The 25,098-nt window shown below is 38.0% G+C and overlaps 1 protein-coding gene across 1 annotated transcript in view; it reads right to left on the minus strand.

Moving 5' to 3' along the window:
• nlk2 (nemo-like kinase, type 2) overlaps positions 1 to 25,098 on the minus strand; it is a 94,452-nt gene that overhangs the window by 32,286 nt on the left and 37,068 nt on the right. The window contains exons 2-5 of the mRNA XM_053506666.1: positions 21,515 to 21,644; positions 20,868 to 20,923; positions 2,723 to 2,829; positions 390 to 475 (exon numbers count right to left, since the gene is read on the minus strand). Of these exons, the coding sequence (XP_053362641.1) occupies positions 390 to 475; positions 2,723 to 2,829; positions 20,868 to 20,923; positions 21,515 to 21,644 (379 nt within the window). The remainder of the gene's footprint in view (positions 1 to 389; positions 476 to 2,722; positions 2,830 to 20,867; positions 20,924 to 21,514; positions 21,645 to 25,098) is intronic.

Raw genomic sequence — 25,098 nt, forward strand, 5'->3', positions numbered from 1 at the left:
AATGCACTCAGATTATTATAAGACGCTTTAGATAACGTTGAAACAAGCAGTAGTTAAATCTCATCATCGGTCCACAAACAAAAATCCCTGTCTTTTATTATTATTATATATTTTTATTTATTTATTTCCCCATCTCTACCACTAGATACGCAGCTCTCAGTGTTATTATTGCAACCTTTCACCTAACAGGTTGTCACATTGTTGTGTGTGTGTGTATGTGTGTATTATCATTTTTGCCTTAATTTTTCTTTTAATGCAAATTTTTTTTTTTTTTTTTAGAAAACGAGCTAAAACTACACTTCCATTTAGCCATGCTTCAGTATGTTGCTTTTAAAATGCTTAAAAAAAAAAAAAATGTAGGAATGCAGAGACTGAAGGACGATACTGACCTTGAGCACACAGTTGCTGTTGACAAGAAGGTTGCCAGGTTTGATGTCTCGGTGCAGAATGCCGGCGGAGTGAAGATACTTCAAACCTGAAGACATGACACACGAGTGAGTGAGAAAATCCCCTAAACGTCTAATGCGATCATCCCGAGGCATGACAAATTAAAAGGAAACCCAGTGGCTTTGTTATGTGGGAGCATTTATTTATTCATTTATTTATTTATTTATTTATTTAGAGGCAACTTCTGACTTGCTCTTAGAGTGAAGCGTCGATTCAAATCAAAGCCGTATTTACTGTAACATGAAACCATTCTATCAGAATGGGCGTGGCTTCTTCCACGATGAACCCCGCCCACCGAGCCCTTTGATGAGAATGAAAATGTCGTCATACAGTAGCAACCTACAGTCCTGAGCGGAGCCGTCACATCCAATCAAATGGAAAATTTCCAGCTCTGATCCGTCCCACGTCACTGAACCTGAAAGTAGTGCAGCCAAAAACTCGTCCTTAATTATCTGTTGCAGAAATCGTTAACGTAACAGCGAAGGCTTTTCCATTTCACTGTGTCTGAGTCGGATAGCTCGTGATAATTGGCCTCAAAGAGCCTGGTGGACATCTGGTAATCTGGCGGCGCAGACCCGCACGAGCAGCGCGCTGACAGATCGTATCAGGGATACAACAGAGATATAATTAGATCTTATGATTATGTGCCACAAATCATGTAATGGTGTCTGACGTGTCTTTAATTCTTCGCCATTATTTTGAGCGTGCAGAATGCGGAGTGGGACGCGGCCCCATAGTTTCAGCTTGATATCAAAGATATTAATTAATATCAAGATAGAACAGAATCCAACCAGAAAATCATATTTGTAAAACCTGGTTTGAGAACATCAGAGAGCTTTTACTTTCCTGGAACCGATACTGAAATCTGGAGCTGATATTAATACAATAGTGTTTTATTTAAAAACTACCAATAATAATACGAATAATAATAATATATAATAATAATGTAAAATAATACTAATCATAATTGATTATTCATTTTAAAATCTTTTTACAGTTAAACACTTTCAGACAAAAATAATTTACATTCCAAATATAATGATATAATGCAGTATAAGAAAGTAAAAATATACTAAAAGGACCTGTTATTTAAAAAAAAAAAATTGTTATTTAAAAAAAATCCTAATTCTACAACAGGATGTCTCCAAATACAAATAGGTTTTGTCGAATTCCACAATAAACAGGTTTTAGTGTAAATTTCCCGTATTGCTGTATTAAGTGATACAGGATGGGAATCGCCAGTCGCCTCCCGATACGATATCATCACGATACCCAGGTCCCGATTTAATTAAAATTGCAATTCTGTAAGTATCACGGTTTTATAAACATCCTGATGTGATATTACGTTTTTTCTACAGATGTTGTTTTAAGTTTAAACCTCTAAGTTTAAAAAGTATCATGAGTAATTAAATGCAGTCTGTTCCTTATATAAGAGAATGTCATAAAAGTGCGCCACCTGTAGGATTCTAAAGGAACTGTAACATTTTACCGCCTCAAACGCCTCCAAAGTCTCGAAACTCAACTTGACTTGACTTTGAGCGCTTCTAATGCGAGCTTTTGATGTACGTGTTTTTTAACTGAATGGTGCTTGCGGTGTTTGGCTAATTCGTTCATAGAGTTGGAGAAAATGGCAGATGGGAGGCTTTTAATGTGTGCGATCTTTGATGATGCGTTTCTGTTGGGCCACCCGGAAACTACCGCGCTGTACTCGTTACAGAATCGTTTATATCTGGGGCTGATCACGGCCAATCGAATCGATTCTGCTCACTGGCAGATCGACCGGTTCATCTCTATTATAAATGTAATAATATTTACAAAAAAACGTATTTTGGAGTCAGTGTGGCGAAACATGAATGACCACACAAAAGAATCCTGATTCATTAACGAATCATTCGCCTCCCGTTATCCCTAATATCAATAATCAGCTAAAGTACGCCACCTATTTGGTAGAAACTGGCACCTCCGCTCACAGACGCAGCAGAGCACAATCCAGTTATGAAATGTTCTTACGCAAGCAGATTGCAATATCCATTCTTCTACCAGAAGGGAAGATTTCGCCACGGTACATCCTGCACCTTTAAGAATCTCTAACTCCACTACAGGTGAATTATTTATGAGTTCTCTTTGTCTCAGAGGAGCTAGAGGAAAAAAAAAATCTTGATTTGGATAGTATCTGTGGATGTGTTTCACTTTGACCTGGACAGATGCGCGTGTGTGTGTCTGTGTGTGAATATCATATTTATATATATATACACGTGGGGAGGGGGTTTCTTACCTCGAAGGATCTGGTAGAGAAAGACTTTGACATGGTCGGAGCTGAGGGGTTGCGGAGACACGATGATCTTATGGAGGTCGCTCTGCATCAGCTCCGTCACCACATAGCTACATTAGGAGCTTCATTAAGGAAGAACACAGCACTATAAATAACACAAGGAAGTGTGTGTGTGTTTGTGTGCGTGTGTGTGTGTGTGCTTGAGCACGGAGAGCAAAGTGGCGGTGTGTGAGAGATTAGCTAAAAGCAGTGTGGTTAGCTGAAGGCCCCTAGGGAAGTCGATAGGGAGGGAAAGATGGAGGAGCAGCTCATTTCCTGCCCCATGATGCGCTAATGGACAGCGTCGCCGCTCGGCCCAAGTCTAAACCAAACATCCAGGGCACCAAGCAAAAGCTCTTCGGGGTACAAAAAAAAAACCGCCGCAAAGATCATAAAGAATGCCATAAAACGCCTCTATAGCGATAACATCTCCTTGGACATTTTCAGGACTGATGCAGAGAGTTGAAACGGTTCGAGGTTCTATCCGTCAACACCCCACACACAGGGAACATAAAAAAAACTTAAATCATACTGTACATGTACAGTACACCAGTACTATGAGTAATAAAACAAAAGCTGGTAATAAAGACCAGAAAAAAAGGGTTTTCTGGTGCTTTAATGAACATAATTTTGTTCTCACAAACTCACAGAATTTCAATAATAAGATATTTACACAAGGCAAACAACTACGGCTTTAAAAGCTGCATTTGAATTTCAATTTGTTTAGAAAAGAAAAAAAAGTTAATAATAATGAGCTTGGAATATTACACACACACACACACACAAAGAATCAGGATCAGATATACTCCGTGTTCTATAATAGTTTTTTTTTTTTTTTAATTTATAACCTTCACGTCGTCTGGAATGTGTTCTCGTTGCTGATATTTCGCTTAATTTCCTGGTAAATTGATTCGATTCGACTTTTGGCCATTGCGATAAAAAAAAAAAATCTGATTCAATAACACTAAAGATAATTTAGCTGTAATTTTTACAGCTTTTAACGTATTTAAAACTACTAAAAATGTCAGATGTCGAAATACTGTGTAACTTGTGTTTTTGGTTGTGTAAACGTAATGTCTCGTTCAAAGTGTTCCTCTTTTCTCTCTCTCTCTCTCTCTCTCTCTCCTTTCTATTTCAAACTCCAGTCCAGTAGGTGGCGATATTGCACCAAGCGCACTTTAACTTCAAAAGAAGAAGCCATAAAAGGTGAGCATTTGTGGAAGGTAGAAGCAGTTTTTTTTTTTTTTTTTCTGTAAAATCTGTTATGTTTAAAGGGATTTGTCGATTTTAGACTGTTTAGGGCTGTTAAGTTGACCCAAGTGATTTAAAACGTGATTCTGAAATGGAAAACTGACGCACTGATTCTGTTAGTGCTGCACAATTAACCGGATAAAAGTCCAAATCGCGGTTTGGACCTGTGCAATTATTTAAGCACAAAATGCCACAATTGATTACTTTTACATTTTATATATATAATATAATTCATATATAACTTATATAATATGTGTATTGTCTGGAATTTATGAATCATCATTATCAATAATTTACTATTATTTAATAGTGATAAATAAAAATATTGCAACACATCCTCTTAATGAGATCATTAGTCCATGTTCTTAAATTTAGCTAAATAATTTAATAAGAAGAAATGATTTCCAATTGGAAAACGTATTAAATTAATTGAATGGACAAACATCAGATTGATTGAATCTGCACAGCTCTAATAATCACGGTGTTTAACTCGAGCCTGCGACAGGACGTTTTCCCTCAGGCTGGATTCCTAATGCTTTTCTATCAGTCCATAAAAGCAGTAAACAGATGTGTCGCTTAACAATAGGACGTTAGAACGGTTGAAGAATTGTTCAGTCGTTTAAGAGCAATAAAACTCAAAGCAAAATCACACTACACTACACGCTGGTCATTATTTTCCTATAACACAATGTTCCAAAGTGTTTTATTCTGTTCTTAATAGACACAAAATTCTGAATCAGGGTCACGGTTTGTTTTATGGTAAAAATATTTGTGTTTTCTCTTTGAGCGTAATTTATATGAGAATTTTTTTTTTTTAATCTAAATATAACTGAATAAAAACTACAAAGATAGTAGCCAACTTTTTCTTCTTTTTATTCCTAATTATTAATAACAATAATATTAATTTAATAGTAAATAAATATATTAATAATAAAAACGGGGCGAACAAAAAAATAAATTATTTTAGGTATTGTTATTATTATTATTATTATTAATGAAAATTTAAGAAAACAAACATGCCGTTGCTCAGCAGCTCAGGTTAATGTGCATGTGAGTGTGTGTGCGTGCGTGTGTGTGTGTGTGTGTGTGGTTTATTGTTAAATTTGCCATCCAAACACACTTGAGCGAGGAACATGTGTGTGTACACACCACCACCAGAGCTCAGTTTCACTAATCTACTCAATCAACAGCCACAAACACACACACACACACACACTCCAAACCTCCAGTTTACGCGATATACATTCATACTGAACAAAAAAAAATTAAATTAAATAAAAAAAAAATTTTTTAAAAAGCAAAAGCAAATAGTTAATATTAATTATTTGTACTCGATTTAGATTTGAAACAACTTCCTTTTTACTGGAGTAAAGATGGCTCCTGAATAAGACGTATAAAAGTGTGTGTGTGTGTGTGTGTGTGTGTGTGTGTGTGTTATTGCTGACATTTCACATTACTGTGCAGAAGCCCCCTGAAGGCTGGTTTATACTTCCCTCCACACACACACGCACACACACACACACACACACACACACACACACACACACACACACACACACACACACACACACACTCCTGCTGCTTTTACAAGGTCGAGTGTGGAAGAGGGAGGAGGGCAGGTTCACCAAGTCACGCTCAGGAACACTAACGCCTGAACAACATTTAAATACATACGTGAATAGAAATAAAAAAACAAAACAAGAACAAGGAAGGACAGCGTCACCATGTTAATGCTCTGAGTAACGAAAAAAGGCCTTTTCAGTTTGGAAATACTTTAGTGCAAATACATGCAAACCTAATTTGCTTCCAAAGACTCAGACTTTTATTTCTTTATATTGCAAAAGACTCTTATATTTATAATGTAGTCTTGAGGAAGAGTTCTTCAGGCTCAACAACTTGTTTGTCTCTCATTTCCAGTCCAGTCCAGTCCAGTCCCTGTACCTGCGCCGTTTTAGAGGAATGTGTTTTTTTTTTTTTTTTTTTTTTGTTAAGCCACCCAGTGACCTATGAATCATAAAACACATCTAACTTAAGGCCTGACCCAGTGAGAAACAGGTGCAGATGATGACAGGTGATCAGGCCGGTGATTAGTTCACTCCTGATGCTGAGTGGTTGGAACAGACGAGAGGGGAAATGAGGTCGCTGCTGAGGTTGTTACATAAATAAGCAATTTTTAAATTCTATCCTTAGGCACTTTTTCAGCCTGTCGCATTATTCACATTTGTTTAGTTTCATCTACATCATTTAATTTAATTTATTTTAATTTGAAGAAACTAGGGGGGCTGGGGGGGTGGGGGTGTCAAGACTTTTCCACAGATCTGCATACACAAGTTTTTGCAATATATTTGTTAAACAAGTAAAAGTTTTTCCCATCACCACCACCACTAATAATAATAATAATAATATTAATAATAATAATAAAAGTATTTAAATGCATTGAAATTTCAACTGAAATCAAACGGCGACTGTTTTTTCATTACAAATTATTATTAATTATTAAATTACTTATTTTACATCTTATGCATAAATGTAAACTGGTCTTACATTGATTAATAATAATATTAATAAATCTGTTAAAGTATAATGTATTCATTTTTACATAGTTTAATTGAACGTTTCTATAGTTTTTTTTTTTCGTTTACTTTTAAAAGCACTGCCTTATAACCAAAAAAAAAAAAAAAAAACAAAGTTTACACACTCCACTCGCTTCTCAAAGGATTAAATGCAAAACACAAACTGGTGGTTGAACGAATAGTGCGAAGTGCAAAATGTACACTGGTGGCTACAAAAATGTGAGAAAAACAAGAAAAAGTGACTTGAAAAAAATGCACAAGGAATCCCAGAATAAAGTACATTTTTGCATTTGCATTGATACTACTAAGTTGTATTTAAAGTAATTTTCTTATCAGTTGCTTATTTTACAGTACACAGCCTTTTTCTATTTAGTTATTATTGAACTTAACCATCATTATTCTCAATAGTTTATTAATTCCTAGTTAAAGTTCCTTAACATTTGATTGGCAGCCAGCATCGCTTAAACCTGATTCCTTTTCTGCACCTCAGTTTTTTTTTTATTAATTTTTTTTCCTTCGCTATTTATTATCTATCTATCTATCTATATATATATAATTGATTATTATTATTTTTTTTGCCAACACTTTTGCGAACCCCCAAAGCACAGCAGCTAGACGTCTAAATTCTTTAGAGTGTTGCCTAATACCTGGCCTGTGGTTTTTGTGTGTGTGTGTGTGTGTGTGTGTGTGTGTGTGTGTGTGTGTGTGTGTGTGCATGCATGCGTGTTTGAAAAAGCTTACAGAGATTAGCTTATGAGGCGGGCGCGGAGCACGTGACGCTGAATACGAGACGCACAAGAGAGCTGTTGTCACGTATCTAACACAATTATCCTCATGCAAATGACAGCTAAGCTTGAGTGGCTCGCTGAAATGCAAACTACACATCCTCGGAGGCAAGCGCTCCACCGGGTGAGGGAGTTAACACACACACACACACACACACACACACACACACACACACACACACACACACACACACACACACACACACACACATGTGATGGCCTGGAACTAGAAGCACTGGAGCAGATCACAGGCTGCTTTTACCCTACATTAGTGCACCACACACACACACACACACTCTCACACACGCACTCACTCACACACACACACACACACACACACACACACACACACACACACACTCACACACACTCACACACACACTCACACACACTCACACACACTCACACACACACTCACACACACACTCACACACACACACACTCACACACTCACACACTCACGTAGCAGAATAACTACTGTACCACTCACCTACTCCATTTACGCACACAAAAAAACACAAATTGACAAAGATTTGAATAAAACACACAAGTTTATGCAAAAACTCCACACCGAAGCTTTAACCCCTTAAAGACCAGGACTGATATTCATTAAGCGCTTTATCAAGCACGCACGCAACAGCTGAACAGGGAGGACAAACACACCGTCTGTGTACAACATACAGTATGATCGCCCTCCCGTACAAATTCTCTCCTTAAGAACTGAACTTTGCCAAGAAATCAGCCTCAGCGTACAGAGTGTTTATCGGCAAATGAACGAACGACCCGAACTGAACACGGGCTAAGTTGCGCGTACGTCCAGGAGCCGCTCACAAGTTGTTTGCATCAGCGGAAAGCCAAGCGGGGCAAGTTTGCAAAGTAACACAAATGCTCAGAAAGAGTCGACCCACGATACCATCGGCATGCTTTCAAAAGATATATGACTTTTCGCACTTTAAAAAAAATATATATATATTTCGTAATATTGGTAAAATTTTTGCGTGGCTGGAACGGATTATCTGCACTTACATTATTACTTACAGGAAAATTCATACTGCAATAAGAACTCGCCTCCAGAACTAATTACATTTGTATGTCGAGGTTCCACTGTACTCAGTGGAGGGAACAAGAACTTTATTGGGCTAATATGTAAAAAATAAAAAACATAAAAGCACTTCCCAACTGTGTTTGAATGCGTTTGTACTTCTAGTTATTAACCCAGTGACCCGGTCAAGTCACTCTGGTTAAGAGAATCTGCCGAATGCATAAATGTACATTTATTCTAGTGATGTAAAACAACTAAAAACAATAACAGGTATTTCTAGGATAGGACGTAACGTGACACTTTAACTTTTACGCGATAAACTTGCTCAAGCAGAGAAACGCATAACACACTACAGACTCAGGGCAGGTGTAAATGATTAAAAGGGGAGTGCTGCTTTACACACTGAACAACATTTGATTCAAATCAGATTAAAAAAATTTTAAAGTTAGATTCAATTTCAAATAGAAATTAGTCTATAATTTTAGAGTTATTTATTCTTCAGGCTTTGTTAGATTATCGACAGCAGCACGGAAACATTAGAGAACTTACAGGATTATACAAATGCCACTTGTTGACTAGTAATAATTAGCAACCTTATAAAAATTTAAGTAATGAACTAATTGAATAATCCAAAAAACACCAGTTTTAAATTTATTAAAATTCATTCATAAGAAAAAACTAACAAATCACTAAAAAAGTCTATTTACTAACAAATAAAAATCTAAAACGTATATTAGTTATATTTAATTGGTTAACTCTAATTAAACAAACAAGTAAACCAATTAATATATAAATACACATGTAACTATATACGTGTGGCGTGAAAAAGTATTTGTCCCCTTTCTGCTTGTTTTTTTTTTTTTTTTTAGATTTTAATAATTTGTCACACAAATGGTTCAGATAAAGCAACTTGTTTTAAAGTTACACAATATAAAGTGCATGTTTTTAAATGATGATTTAATTTCCTAAAGGAACGCTATCCACACCTACCTGGCCTTATGTGAAAAAGTAATTGCCCCAAGATCTAAAAAAAAAAACAACGCATGGCAAAAGATAAAAAAAAAAAAAAAAGGAAAAGAAATTCAAGAAGACATTGAACACAAATAATTGAATTGAAAAAAAAAAATCAAATTTTCAAAATTTCCAAAGTTCTGGAAGGGGAAAAACCTTTTCATGGCACTGTAGGAATAAATGAATTGGTTAATTAATGTAATTTATAAATACCTTACAAAATAATTAATTTGCCATTGATTATTTTCCCACTATTAATATTAATATCCCTAATAAATAAACATCAGATTTCGATTAAACATGCTTAAAAAAAGATTTAAACACTAAACAAAAACTTTCAGAGATTTATGAAGAAGAGATCGTTTCTAGAAGCTGATTAATGAAGCTCTGTATCTTTCTGTAACCGAGTGAGGCGTCTTTTGCATCACGTTACAGCCTGCAGTCACGTTATTGCTCCTGAGCGGCTGGATCTACATTACTCCCGCAGCAGCATCATCACTCACTCACACACACACACACACACACACACACACACACATCAATCCTTATTAGTAATATACCAAACAAAAAGCACTGACGACAACAATATATCCCGCCAGCCCTCACCTCCTCTTCCTCCTCCTCCTCCTCCTCCAACACAAACACAGACAGGTAGTGTGCAGTACTTTGGTTCTCACAATACTGTACATCACTATAATACCATTCCAGCTGCAGAAACCTGCTGACCAGCTGCTAATTGCTCTGTGGGGTGTGTGTGTGTGTGTGTGTGTGGGAGAGAAAGAGAAAGTGCTGCTTCTATGTTTTCGTTAATTAAACCCTGCACATCTAGCCGCTCGTCGGCCACAGAGACCCCGGCGTCAGACACGTACGCATCATCATTAACACGCAGTTTCTCTGAATTTGCACTCCAGCTGTGCGGTCGTGCAGGATTAACGGATCGACACGCAGCCCTGCTGTCCTCACCGGTCTCTTTTTTCTCCTTTTTTTCCCTCGCTGTGCCAGAAACTAAATATACTCTACTGGGTGGAAAATTAGGCTTCATGCAAATTTCACGACACCTGTTCAGAGATTTTAGAAACCCGAAAGCCCTGCAAGAATTTTACAGATCACTTCCAGGGGCTGTAATACATAATAATCTGACGCGCCAGAACATCTTATTTCAGACTGTTACAAATGATTTGTTAAAGCAACTGTTTAAAAAAAGGTAATCAGTGTATATCTGTATAATCTGAGGTTGTGCTGTGAGTCACACTGACAGTCCTGTACAGTACAGGTATCTGATGTTGTCTCAGGGGTCAGAACAGGTCTACTTGTGTCTCAAAAAAATGCTTTAAAGGTAAAGTCTGGATTTTGTCATCAAAATGTGAGTACATTACCGTATACAATGGTACCTCGGCATAGGAATTTAATCCGCGCCGGACCGGACGTGAGTTCTTAGGGTGAAATTTTGTATTGTGAAACGCATTTTCCCATAGGAAATAATGTAAATGCAGATAATCCGTTCCAGACGTCCAAAAATATTGCCAATATGAACAATCTCTAACATTAAGATAATATATTTTTGCTGTTCAAAGGAGAGATTGTTAATATATCGGTAGAAGGATGCTGAGGTTTGAACTGCCAGGCAGGAGGTCTAGAGGAAGACCAAAGAGGAGATTTATGGATGCAGTGAGAGAGGACATGAAGTTAGTTGGTGTGAGAGAAGAGGATGCAGAGGATAGGGTTCGATGGAGGCAGATGACCCCTGAAAGGGAACAGCGAAAGACAAAGAAGAAGAAGAAGATGATAATATATTTTTGCGTATAAAAACAATCACACCATTTAGAAAAGAAAATGTAAATGAAGTAAAATATAAAATAAACCGACATTAAACCTCACTTAACCTTAACTTATGATTCCTCTCGGCACAGACTGTTTTAAAAACCAAACTGAAAGCGGCTCCCTTTTTCTTCTTGCTACCATCTTTGACAACATTCTTGGAACCCATGGTGCTGTGTCTTCACTAAATCTTGAACAAAAAGCAAAAATAAATAAATGAGGTTTTGAATGGCTCCTGGACATACATGCAATTTAGACTCAGTTCGGTCTCTCGTATGCTGAAAATGTTTTGTATGCCAAGGCAAAATTACAGTTCTCAAAGAAAATTCTTAAGGTATGGCGTACTTAGCTCGATGTACCACTGTGTCATGGTTGTTATAATCTGTCTGCGCACCGAAAGTGAAATTTGTGATCAGAAACGCGGGTACAATGGAAGTAATGGCCAACCTGAACGAGGTGCTTTAAATCTGTCCTAAAAATACTGAACTTTGAAAGATACCAGCTCTGTTTATCTCAGTGGGACTTCAAAAGCTTCATATGAAAGCTTCTCCGCTGAACTTTGGAATGTATTTTTCAACGGTAGTGTTGATAAAGTACATACACCTTGATTTTGATTTCATTGTGATTCACAGCACAATAAATTTGACAGCAATTTTTTTTTATGTCCATTGTTTTGTTTCTTTAACAAATAATTTTTTAATAGTCTAACATAAGATGTTCAGGTGCTTCATATTATTATGTATCACAGCCCATTGGGAAGTGATCTGTACAGTAAAATTCGGTTTTCTAAAAACCTAAACAAATCATTCAGGAGTTTGTATTCTTTCCCGGTAGCAAAGAGTAAACATTGTAAGGTTTTAATGAGTTTCTCGGATTGGATCTAAAATCTAATCAGTAACAAGTTTTTCAAATAAATCGTTTAAACCACTCCTTCTTTAACTACATATTGCACTAGCAAGACGTTATAACTGAATTTTACAGCGTTGGCCATGTGTGTGTGCGCGCGCGCGTGTGTGTGTGTGTGTGGCCACAAGCGAATGAGCTGAAAAGCCACAGAGGCACAACATTCTGGAAAGCTCGAAACTCGAAACGCACATGACTTAATGACTAATACTAACAGCCTGCTCTATAAACTCCGCCACGCCTCGCCCTGTTCGCACGCGACAGCAATCTGCACGCATGGTGCACATTCTCACACCTTTAGCATACTCTGCTAGCGAGAAAACGGTTCTCAAAGCAAAGGAGGACGCCTGGCCCACGCCCTCGCATCCTCGCAGGCTGACACAGAGACGCTCGGCACCTCCACCTACGATAACGCTTCGGCGATGTTCAATTTCCACACGGGCGCAAAGGCCTGACCTGTTCCCGCAACCCGGAGAGAAACTCATTATCTTCTAGCGTTTGATGTTTTATGGCAATGTCATATGCAGTGGCAGAGAGTCAACAATGCAATCAGAAGCTCGTGGAAAAAAAAAAAAAAAAACGGTAGGTGGTAAAAAAAAAAAAGAAGGACATAAAAATGAAAAAAAAAAAAACAAGAAAAAGCCAATGGACTTCGAGTAGGTCAAAATCCAGGACCGTGGTTGGTTTTAATCTGCTTGAACAGGTTTTGTAGAATCGAAACTTATAATGAGAGCTTATGATTAATAACATGTTAGAAATGGGAGCTAAAAGGAGAAAAAGTCTTAATCTTGCACACATCTAATATGTGTATTTTTTTTTTATCACAAGGTTATTTATTGAGTCAAAAAATTATCCACACTCCAGCGATTAAATCAGCACTTTCCGTTAAAGGCTCCTGTCTCCCCAGTCACTGCTCCAAAAAGGCTTAAAAGGTCAACCATCAGCTAGAAAATTAATTCATTATTACAGTTCTCTGGGATTCTAAAGGGTCAGTATTGGAACATTATCAGGAAAAAGGTTCAACAATCGACGGTGCTCGTTGCAGTGAGACGCTTACTGAAGAGCTGAAGCCTAAACGTCAGATTAAACGCAGAGGACGGCTATCCGAGGGCGTCGTGATCTCGCATGTCGATGCACATCTGCACACTTCTGCCCACACTGTTGACTCTCTGCAAAAACTTTATTTCAAGGTGTTGAAGCGTCCTCCCTCTAGTCCTGATCTCGCTCTATCTGACGAGAACTACGAGGACAAAGACACATTCCGTTGAAGAAGTGAAGACAGCGATGTATTTGTAATGAGGGAACGGGGAACGCTTGGTGACAGATGGACAAAGTGTATTGAAAAGTAAGAAATTAAGTAAAAAAAATTGTTTTTCTTTTCTAAAAGTTCATTAAAATAATTCTACAGCCAGTGTGCAAAAAATTTTTTGACTCACCCTGTTTTTTTTAAACTTATCTTTATCTATTGATTCATGTGGTTATAACTGTACTGTAACAATAATTGATTTCATTATTGGACAAAACTACAGTATGTTTCACGATAAAGGAGGCAATAAATATAAGAGCTGAAACTGACATTGACGTTGATCTGGAGCGAATGCAGGCTTGCCGCTGTCACTACTTAAAACACTACATGGTGGCAAAGGGATCACTGTCACATTGATCAAGTTTACACATTACACTGAGTCTCCTGCGCTTCTGAACAGGTTGATGCAGGTGACAGCTGATGGGGAGTTTAATTCTAATTGAAGTTGCTGTAAAAAGTTACATGACTCTAGAAAGACAAGATAGGCTTGTACAAGCTTTAAAAAGCTGCCATTTTCTAAACTTATGGTTCCAAAAGTAAAAGTATTTTAGATATCAGAACTGATTATAATTAAGCCGAAAGCTCGTTTGCACTCTTAAGGTTCGAGTTATGTTTTATCTAAATTTCTAACACTCGCATTTCTATGACTTGAATTGCTAATTAAATTTTTACATCCAAAGATACATAAAGTGACCAAGTTAACCAACTTACTTTTTTGTACTAGTTAAATTTTTACTAATGGACTTAATTAAGGCTAAATATTTACCTAAATTTATTGAACCAATTAACCAGAGGTTTCCTATATACACTCCAACATATACTGTATGTATTTATTTATATGTGTACAGATGTGTACACCAGCATGTCCGTTTAAGTGTACAGTATATTCAAAATATTGTACCTACAAATGTACTAAAAAGTAATTCTCTACTAGCTGATTTTTATTTAGTTTTAATGTTCTTCTCTCTGAATTTATTAAACATGAATTTTTTACTACATGAATTTATTAAACATAGATTTTTCCTCTAATATAATTTTTTTACATTTGAAATTTCTAATACTGGAACTTTATATTTGCTGCCATCTATTGCACTTCAGTTTTCTACCTGAAACTTTTGGTTTGGAACTTTCTGCTAAATGAATTTACTGAATCTAAAATTTTATAGTACCTGAATTAGTTAAATTGGATCCTTCTTTTAACTGAAATTAGTTAAGCCTAAATTTTCAGCTAAAAAAAAGTTTTTTTTGTTGAAAAAAAATTTGAACCTGAATTTTCTCAGGTTTCAGTTTAAAATCTGAATGTTCTACTACTGTATGTGAATTTACGGAATGAGATTTTTTTCCCAATGTTGATTTTTTTTCATCCTGAACTTTCTAATACCTTTAAATATTCAAACATAATTTTGTACTACATATATTTAAATTGAATATATTTAACCTGAACTTTTTACTAAGTAAATACCTTTAAGCTGAACTTTTTCCTCTCCTAATTTGGAATTTTCTATTGCCTAAAATTTTGAGACAGGACATTTCTAATTAAGGTAGAAATGTAGTAAAAAAATAAATAAATGAAGATTCATATATGTATTTAAATCCAAAAAATTTATCATAAAAATTTGGTATTGCAGTTTCCCCACTTCTATCTTACAATGTATTTACACTTTCCTCTTCTTTTGTTTTTAATGCAGGTGTTGAAGTTTTTACAAAACGTCCGAACGTAGCCATAAACATGTTATTAAGGATCTTTCTTCAGCCTGAAGTTTTAGTGAATGTGATTCAACGCCACAGCAGGATGCAGCTGCGAGCTCCAGAGCCTTGACAGACTGAATCCCTGTGCTACCATCAAGGCTAATAATAGCATCAGTTTGCATCAGCTCCTGTCTGATTTTGCCGTCAGTGTGCACGGGGTCAGTGGACTAAAGAGGGCTGACGTCTTGCTGATAAAATCCACAGTAGCAAAAAAAGACCTTAAAGAAAGAGCTGATTGTGACGCCGGATTTAAGGCTAAATGTGAACGAGGAGTCACTAAAGGGGCCAAGGAGAAACGGGGAACAGCTGTGTGTGTGGATATATGTTTGAGTGTGAGATCATGTCGTTATGTCGTGGTATACAAAATATATAAAGCATACACGGCTTAAAAAATAAATAAATAACTCGCAGTTTTGACCTTGGGAAGATTTAGATGGGTCCCTGGAGAAAAAGTGCTTTTTTTTTAATAGAATTCATCATTGCATTAATTACAGCACTAATTAGTTACAGTAATAATTATGTCGACGAAGAGACTCCAACATACGTTTTTTTTTTGTTTTTTTTTTTAATAAAATGTGTTTAAAAAACCAAATGAGACATATTTTCTTTAAGATACAGTAGCGAGGTTAATTAAGTTAAGGATAAGGTTTAGGTGCAACACAAATTATCGATTATTATTGTTATTATTATAATTATTATTATTATATTTATGACAACTGAAGGTGTGTGTTGATTCAAGCATCCTTTGTTTCAGAAAAGAACAAGAAGCACGATTTCCGGTGGGGGGAGGATGTAAATATCTCATCCCCAAAGACTACGGCTACACAGAAACACACACGCAAGCAGAGTGCACATGTGAACTCAGTCACACATACAGGTTACACACACACACACACTAGAGAAACGCTTAGGTTAAGCCCCTGTTCTAACATACGTCTCCATTAAACTCCACCCACCCAATGATCAGAGACGACAAATTAATTAAGCAGCACAACAGGAAGGAAAACCAAACACACAAATGAACAAGTGCACACAAATCACACCCAAACATTTAAAAAAAAAAAAAAAAAAAGCGTATCAGGAAAATACTTAATGACCTCCTAGAAAGAGCGAAGCCAGGAAAAATGAACGTGTTCCTGTACAGGAAGTAAATCTGTACCGATTAAACAGAACCATCCATCATTTGGGTTAAATGCAATCAGCAGAGCGACTAAGAGCCAGGCTGAGCAATCACTACAACAAAAACGCTAAATGGAGCGCTCTCATCATTTGCTCACAAAAAAATAGAGAGGGGAATAAAAAAAAAAAAAACAAGAGCTTGCATGAAGTAAGAAATGGAACGCAGTTCAGCAGCAGCCATATTTAGACTGAAACAAGGACGAGGTCCACGGCGGAACTTCATTATTCACATCGTTACTGTCTAACAAGCAGGTGGGCGAAAAAAGCATGAATTAGAAATCTATTTTATATGTGCGTACTGTATGGATATGAATATGATCGTGTTATAAATGTACACTGATACAGTAATGATTTTAAATACACACATAAGCACTTAGCCATTAAAAAAGAAAAACGTAAAATACATATTTATAGTTTGGTGATCCCCCCCATTTTATTTATTTGTTTTTTATCCATCCATTTCTCCAACCAATTTCTACCCACTGACCCATCCATCTACCCACTAAACCATCCATACCTACTCCCCACTATCCATTCATTCATCCATCCACCCTTTCTTCCATCCCCTTATACACCCACTCAGCTAACAGCCCACCAACCTATCCACTCATTTAATTACTCACCTATCCATCTATTCATTTATGAACATGCCCAATCAACCATTTATCCACCCAGCCATCCATACACTCATCCATTCACCCAACTATCCAAACAACCTTTCAACTATCTTTCCATCAATCCCATCCTATTAACCATCCATTCATTCAACCAACCATAGTCTAACCACTCACCCATCCATCTACCTAGCAATCCACCCATCTTTAGTCAAATAAACCAAATCAAATCTACCTATTAATCTACCCACCAAATCATTTAATTACCCACCACTATATATTCATCCAGCCACCCATCCTTCCATACCCATCCCCCGCAGCCAGCTAACAATCTACCAACCCATTTATTTATCTAATTACCCACCATATCATCCATAAATATGCCCAATCAACCATTTAGCCAACCATTCATCCACCCAGTACTCCATATGTATACTCATCCATTCATGTATTTACCCATCCATCCAGCTACCCATCCATCAATCCATCCAACCATTCTCTACCCAAGGACCAATCCATCTACCTAGGCATCAATCTAGGGGCTAGGGGTAGCTCAGTGGTTAAGGCATTGGACTACGGTTCGGAAGATCCCAGGTTCAAACCCCACAACCACCAAGTTGCCACTGTTGGGCCCTTGAGCAAGGCCCTTAACCCTCAACTGCTCAGATGTGTAAAGAGATAAAAAAAAATGTAAGTCGCTCTGGATAAGAGCGTCTGCCAAATGCCTAAATGTAAATGTAAATGTAATGTAATCTACCTTTAATTAAATCTGCACATTCACCTACCCCCCAAACCATTAATCCAACTATCTACTATCCATCCATCCATGAATACGCCCAATCAAGCATCTAGTCATTAATACACTCAGCCGTCCACCCATCCAAGCAACCTTCCAAATTCCCTTGCATCAATCCAGGTACCCATCCTATTGGCTATCCATTCATCCAATCTTTCTCTACCAATAGATTCATCCATCAAATCTGCCCATCCATCTACCCACGAAACCATTCATCTAACTACCCACCATCCTTTTATCCACTCATGCTTCCATGACCTTATACAAAAACCCCACCAACCCATCCACTCATCTAATTACCCACGCATCCCATCATCCACCCATGAATATGCCCAATCAACTGTTTAGCCACCCAGTCATCCACCCAGCCAGCCAATCTTTCAACTAATCATCCATCAATTCAGATACTCACCCACCCACCCAACCATTCTCTTTCCAATGACCCATCCATCTATCGATCTACCCACCACAATACTTTCATCCACACATCTCCCCATGCACCCACCCAGCTAACAACCTACCAACTCATACACTCATGTATTTACCCACCCACCATTCATCCATCCATTCATACCACTCAACCATCTACCCACCCATTCATCCACCCACCCACCCACCCATAAACTTATTCATTAATATATCCACACAACTCTTCCATCTACCCATCCAACCATCGAGTATCCCACTTGTCCAACTTCCCACCACTCTCCTTTATCCACCCAAACAGCCCCCAATGCATCCATCCATCCATCACTTAACTCCTGCCAATCCATCCACTTGTCCATCTACCCACAGGCTGGTATTTAATCCATCTATACTTTCCAATCCACCTTGCTAACCATCTACCAACCCACCCACTCACTCATCATTCTTCCCCTCCATTTATCAACTTAGCCATCCATCCACCTAGTTATCCATCCACTTATCCATAAATACACAACTTACCAAAAGATGAGAAAAAACAACAACCTAGGTTTAATATTTCTGTAAAGTTTCTTATGGTTTTGTAAACTATGAACATTTATTTCCTGTTAAATATCTTCTTGCTTTGGCTGCAGCCATATTTACTTTTAAAAGCAGTTTTTTTTTGGCAAATAAATTATGCTTTTTTTATACTCACCCAAATACTGTAAGAGGTGCAAAATTGCAGATTTAATTCTTACACTATATCTAGCAAATCTACCTAAATTCAGCAAAAGCAAAGACACTCCCTTAGTGCAAGGATATCTATGTTAAGGTATAAAGAAATGCATATTAAAGCAATATTTTAAAGAAGTGCTTCGAACAAATCTGAAAACCATTAAAGAATGAAACCAGACTGTTGAAGTATTCCTTACGGAGCGTGAGAAAGATCACCAGGCAGAACTCTAGCTGTCCCTCAGCTCAGGCTTTTGAAGCCTCTAATAGACTTTAGATCGAGTATCAGACTTTCGGCTCAACGCTGAATAAACATCAGAATCCCCAGGAATCTCAGCTCACACAGAGAAAGAAAGATAAACGTATCCATAAGCTGAGTTTTTCTGCAGGCCATAAACACAGGTCTGTTCACACCGCATGAGCTCGAGCTCAAAGTCCAGAGCACAGGAGAGCGCAGTGCGCTCATTAACACCCGGGCTTTTAATACGGCTTTCTGCAGAGCTGCAATTCTCCTTAATTCATGCAAAAGCTTCGAATGGAAGAAAAGCTAGCTCCGTGTTTAAAAGATCTTTTAACACATTCACTCAAAGGTTTAATGAGCGAGAGGCGAGGGTAATTTCCTGATTAAGTTCTATGACAGATTTAAACAGTTGGATAAATGTAATGCGGTGTTACAGGGAAGGAAAGAAGGAGAGAGAGATGTAATTAAGAAGTGAAGGAAAGACATGAGAAAAGAACGCACACGAATAGACAAAGCTTATACAGAGATAAAGAGAAAAAGGTAAATGATAGATAGAAGGAAATGAAAGACTTGAAGACAAAAATTGAGAAAAAGGAATGAATGAATTAATGAAAAATTAGGAAAGAAAACAAATGGCTTAAACAAAACAAGAGAAATGGCCTAATTATAAAGAAAGAAAGAAAGAAAGAAAGAAAGAAAGAAAGGAAAGAAAGAAAGGAAGAAAGAAAGAAAGAAAAAAGGCTTAATGATGGAGAAAGAAAGAACAAAAAAAGAAAGAAGGCTTAATGAGGAAGAAAAAGAAAGAAAGAAAGAAAGAAAGAAAGAAAGAAAGAAAGAAAAAAGGCTTAATGACAGAGAAAGAAAGAAAGACAAAAATTGAAAAAAAGGGAATGAATAAATAAATGACAATGAAAAATGTAAAAAGCAAACAAATGGCTTAAACAAAAAAAGAGAAATGGCCTAATTATAAACAGAAAGAAAAAAGAAAGAAAGAAAGAAAGAAAGAAAGAAAGAAAAAAGAAAGAAAGAAAGAAAAAAGGCTTAATGGCAGAGAAAGAAAGAACAAAAAAAAGGAGAAAGGCATGATGAGGAAAAGAAAGAAAGAAAGAAAGAAAGAAGGCTTAATGACAGAGAAAGAAAGCAAGCTTACACAAGCTTAGCGCCGGCTCCAGAAACCAGCGCACAGGCAAGAAAACAGAACAAAAAGAAAAAAAGACTGAAGGAAAAAAGGACAAAAAGGTGAGACAGCAAGCATGCGGGCTATTTACAGCTAACTGTTGCACTGTGTTTGGACAGCGTGAGGGACAGTGGTGTGTCTCAGGACAGTGTGTGTGTGCGTGTAGGTGTGCGCGTGTAGGTGTGTGTAGGTGTGTGACGGTAATTAAAAGACAAAAAAACAAACCCTGACATCAAGAGACACTAAGATTCTAATTAAATAGTGCATGATATACACACAGACGATTCAAACCCGTTCCCTGGAACTCAGTGAAAGTTTACAGACGTGAAAGTCAAACTTGTCTAAGTGGAGTAAAACACTTCAGGGCATTGTGCTGTCGGAAAATAACCAATGCCATGGTGCTAGCAGTCATGTTCTCGCAGTGTTTAATCAGTAAAGAAAAGCTCCACTAATGAATTACAAAAAGCTCTGAGGTCTTACTGAACGCCAGACACAGAACTCTGTCTGCTACACACTGGTTAGGATACATTTCCTCGAAGTAGTCAATGTGAGGAGGCTGCAGGATGTCCAGGGCTGACAGGACCTGGGAGGGAGAGAGAGAGAGAAAACACAGAAGTCCACAGAGTCAATAGCAGTGACGATGACGAGCACAGACACTGACACTAACCTTCACATGACATCAGCCTGGCCGAGATCAAACACCACGAACTTACAGCAGCAGAGGGAAAGAAAGAAAGAAAGACAATACATGGAAGACAGACAGACAGTAAACAGACAGACAGTAAGACTGCACACAGGGAGCGCACAGACAGACAGACAAGCTGCACACTGGCAGACAGACAGGCAGACAGCACACAGTCACACACACAGACAAAAAGAGACAGACAGACAGAAAGCAGCCAGATAGCAGACAGGTGGCACACAGACAGACAAATGACATACAGACGCACACAGACAGACAGACAAATAAACGGCACACGAACAGACAGACGGCACACGGACAGACAGACGGCACACGGACAGACAGACGGCACACGGACACACAGACGGCACACGGACACACAGACGGCACACGGACACACAGACGGCACACGGACACACAGACGGCACACGGACACACAGACGGCACACAAAGTGTTTAGCTGTCGGTCGCCGGGCGTCTGGTTGAACTCACGTTGTCGTGCTTGAAGAAGCAGAGCATTTTCAGCTCGCGGAAGACCCTCTTACATGAGACGAGGTTCTGGAAGACGTTGGGCATCTTTTTGAGGGCCACGCGTTTACCGTCCCGGGGGTCCGTCACAGACCTGAGTGAGGAGAGAACGGCAGAGTAGATAACGGTGAGAAGCTGAGAGCGGACTAGAGGCATACAGTGTGACTGTCTGATCATCAGCCCAATCGGCTGTGGGACAACTACCAACCACACACACACACACACACACACACACACACACACACACACTCCGCTCAAAGTTCAGACTTACAGAGTTATCATCTCCCTGCTTCACTCTCGTCTCGGACACACAGCTAAAAGCTCAGCACAAACGACACCAGTGTGTTTTTCTCTCTTTGCTACTGAGGCACTGATCCTATTCTTGGAGTTTTTTGTCTGTGTTTAAGCAGAGGTTTATAAAAACAAATATAATTCCGTTAACAAATAAGTTGTGTTTATTCGAGCATGTGATGGGTTTCTAGTGTGACACTCGAGCTGCCTCTATTTTCGTGGTGCGTCTGAAGCGTTTACTGTAAGTGTGTAAATGAGAGTTGTGAAAGCGTAGTCGTGTTGTCGCAGGTTTAACTTTGAATGAAGTCTGAGCTAAACGACAGGCAGCATCGCGTTTAAAATACAGACGAAACATCACGCTAGTCAGACGGAAAAAAGTCTAAATCCCCACAGACGCTGCCTTCACAACAAGCAGAGGAGCGAGACACTCGGCTGTAAATCCTCAGAAGGCTGATATCTGGAGCGTGTAGCGTCGCGTCCCCGCGCACCTCATCACAAATGTTATGGAACAACACGAGCTACAAACAATCCTCAGGTTCCTTCCTGCTGCTAATCCCAGGTTTCAGCCGATGAGGTCGCGCGTCCTCCGCGACGCCCCGCAACCGCCGGCCCTGTGCTAGCTCCATGCTAACAGCAACGCACAGATCAGATGCACAAGACTAAAGACAGAGACAGTTGTCCACGAGGAAGCAAAGCTGCAGCAATAACAGCTTTAAAGATGGCAAGAAGTCGTCACAGTGGGACGCTAGAGAGCTGAATGGAGAGCGGCTAATTAAACCATAGCGTGGGCGTAAAGTTAACGCTTTCTCCACTTTCTTTTTTCCCCCTTTTTCTTTTTCCACTGAGTTTGTGATCATTAAATGGACAAAAAAAAATTATACAACTTAAAAAAAATCTTTCACATCAGATTATCGCAGTGTTATTACTTTTTGTCTAGCTAACAATTAAGAACGGTTTCATAACTCAGAGTTCAAAATATGGTATAATGCATCCTATTCCACTTGCTTACAAAAGTATTTAACCGCCAAGGAATCTCTTATTCTTATTTGTATAAATTCTAGAATTATTATGAATCATAGGTGAACTAACGACTTGATTCAAATCAATGGCACTAACGCTCATTGCCTGACGTGTCAGTTATATTTCTCACGGGTTTAAAGAATTAAAATATTAAAAACTAAACAACATTGTCTCTTATAAATCGTGTTGTAAATCGTAAACAGACTGTAGATTTAATCTGAGTTTTAGGCATTGTGATTTTCAATTCAATTTACCTTTACTCGACAGCATTAAGGTCTATTGTTCCAATTTATATTTATTGTCTGTTGTTTATTTATCAGGTTTTGAAGTATTAATATCTACTTAAAGTGTCTAATAAACACTGAAACTACAGTATGTGTAACTGGTGTCGCGGATTGTGTGAAAGTCATAGCTTGTACAAAGTGCGATCTCTTTTTGCTTCAAACTCCAGTCCAGTAGGTGGCGGTGTTGCACCAACCTACTGAAGGTTATCATGGGAGATTGTGTAGGATTTGAATAGTATTTGTATTTTAAGCAAAAGCTGGTCGAAAGTGAATCGAATAGAATAGAATTCTGAATTAATTCTAAATGAATAAACAAAAGATTGATTTCATGGTACAGCCCCTACTTTTTGTTTGTTTGTTAGTTTGTTTGTTTCTCTTGTGAATTTTATGCTTCACACTCCAGTCCAGTAGGTGGCGGTATTGCACCAACTGCACATTAACTTAAAGCAAGTGTTAATTTCGCAAATCAAGAGTATTTTACAAGTACTTTATGAAAAATGCAAGAGTTTTTTTGTTTGTTTGTTTTTTGTTGCTGCAAAAGCTCAGGTTTTTGACCGTTTGATGTTTGCAGAAGTTAACATTAATATTTTTAAAAAGTGCGAATCAATTGATAATCAGAAACTGACTCGACTGGATTCAATTAACAGCATTGAATAAAAAAAAAAAAAGATCGATTCATTTGCATAACCAATTCAATCGCACAGCTCTATTGAGTCAAGGATGCTGTTGTATGAATAGTAATCCTGTCAGCATTTTTCCTGTGAACACAAGTTCCCTTACAGTGAACATCATTTTTTGATTAATCATAATAAAAAAAATAATCTAATACTGAAGAATGCTGCCTGCATAAGTATTTACACCCACTCAGGTTCTGGAAGCTTGAAATTAAATACGCCGTCTTAATTGTTAACAAGGACACTATTGAGCCGCGATTGAACTGAGTGAACTATTGGATTTGTTTTTTAAAGGAGAGTCCGTTGAGATGTAACATCATATTTTTCTTAAAACAGATCCATTTTCTAAACGAAAACACCTCTTGAACTGTTAACCTGCCAATGAAAAAATACTCAGCCTTAAGGTAAAAGAATTAAATTGAATGATTCTTCTTGAGTCTGAGAAACTTAAACAGAAGTTAATCTAATTTAAGAACTTCGCTACAGGTTGTAAGATTATATCCAAGAGGTTGGAAATCCCAGTAAGTGATCGACTTTTGGATCAATAGTGGGGAAGTGAGAGCTGTATCACACCTACAAAGCTAAGCGCTATTTCTAAAACAAGACATAGACTGGCGAGGGAAGTCGCCGTGAGGCCAACAGTCACTCTGGAGGAGTCACAGGGAACGGTCAAACCTTTCAAGAGCGCTACATAAATAAAAACTGTATCTAAAGAGGACTGGCGAAAAACTCTTGCTTAATAAATAATAGACTAAAGCACTGGATGGATGGATGGATGGATGGATGGATGAACGGATTGATGGATGGATGGATGGATGAACAGATTGATTGATGGATGGATGGATGGAGATTGGTAGCCTGAACCCACACCAACACCACCTCAGCCTGACTAAGGAGGCCATTCACAACTTTTCTTTTTGCAGGAACTAGAAACAAAACTGTCGCCTTGTATGAAAGAGTGATGGTGAAGGGATGGCTACTTGAAAAAAGTGAAAAGAAGAAGAGTGATTATATTTGGATTTGAAGACCAACTCCTGTTCCTAAAGATCCCCCTTCCTACAGAATCGAGCTCTAATCCAGGGCAGATCTAATCCGGCTAAAGGAGCAGGCTGATAATCTGGAGGTAATACTCCAGGAGCTGGATTAAACTACTTCAGGCTCTCATCTAAATCCTGCTGAAGGTCAGGGAAGTTATGTCAAATAGAGGCATCAATGTTTTATCCATTGCTGGAGTGTAGGGTCAGTATAGATGGCCATCGCGATCACGATCATCATCACA

The sequence above is a fragment of the Clarias gariepinus genome, chromosome 11 (assembly GCF_024256425.1).
Source record: "Clarias gariepinus isolate MV-2021 ecotype Netherlands chromosome 11, CGAR_prim_01v2, whole genome shotgun sequence".
Taxonomy (NCBI): domain Eukaryota; kingdom Metazoa; phylum Chordata; class Actinopteri; order Siluriformes; family Clariidae; genus Clarias; species Clarias gariepinus.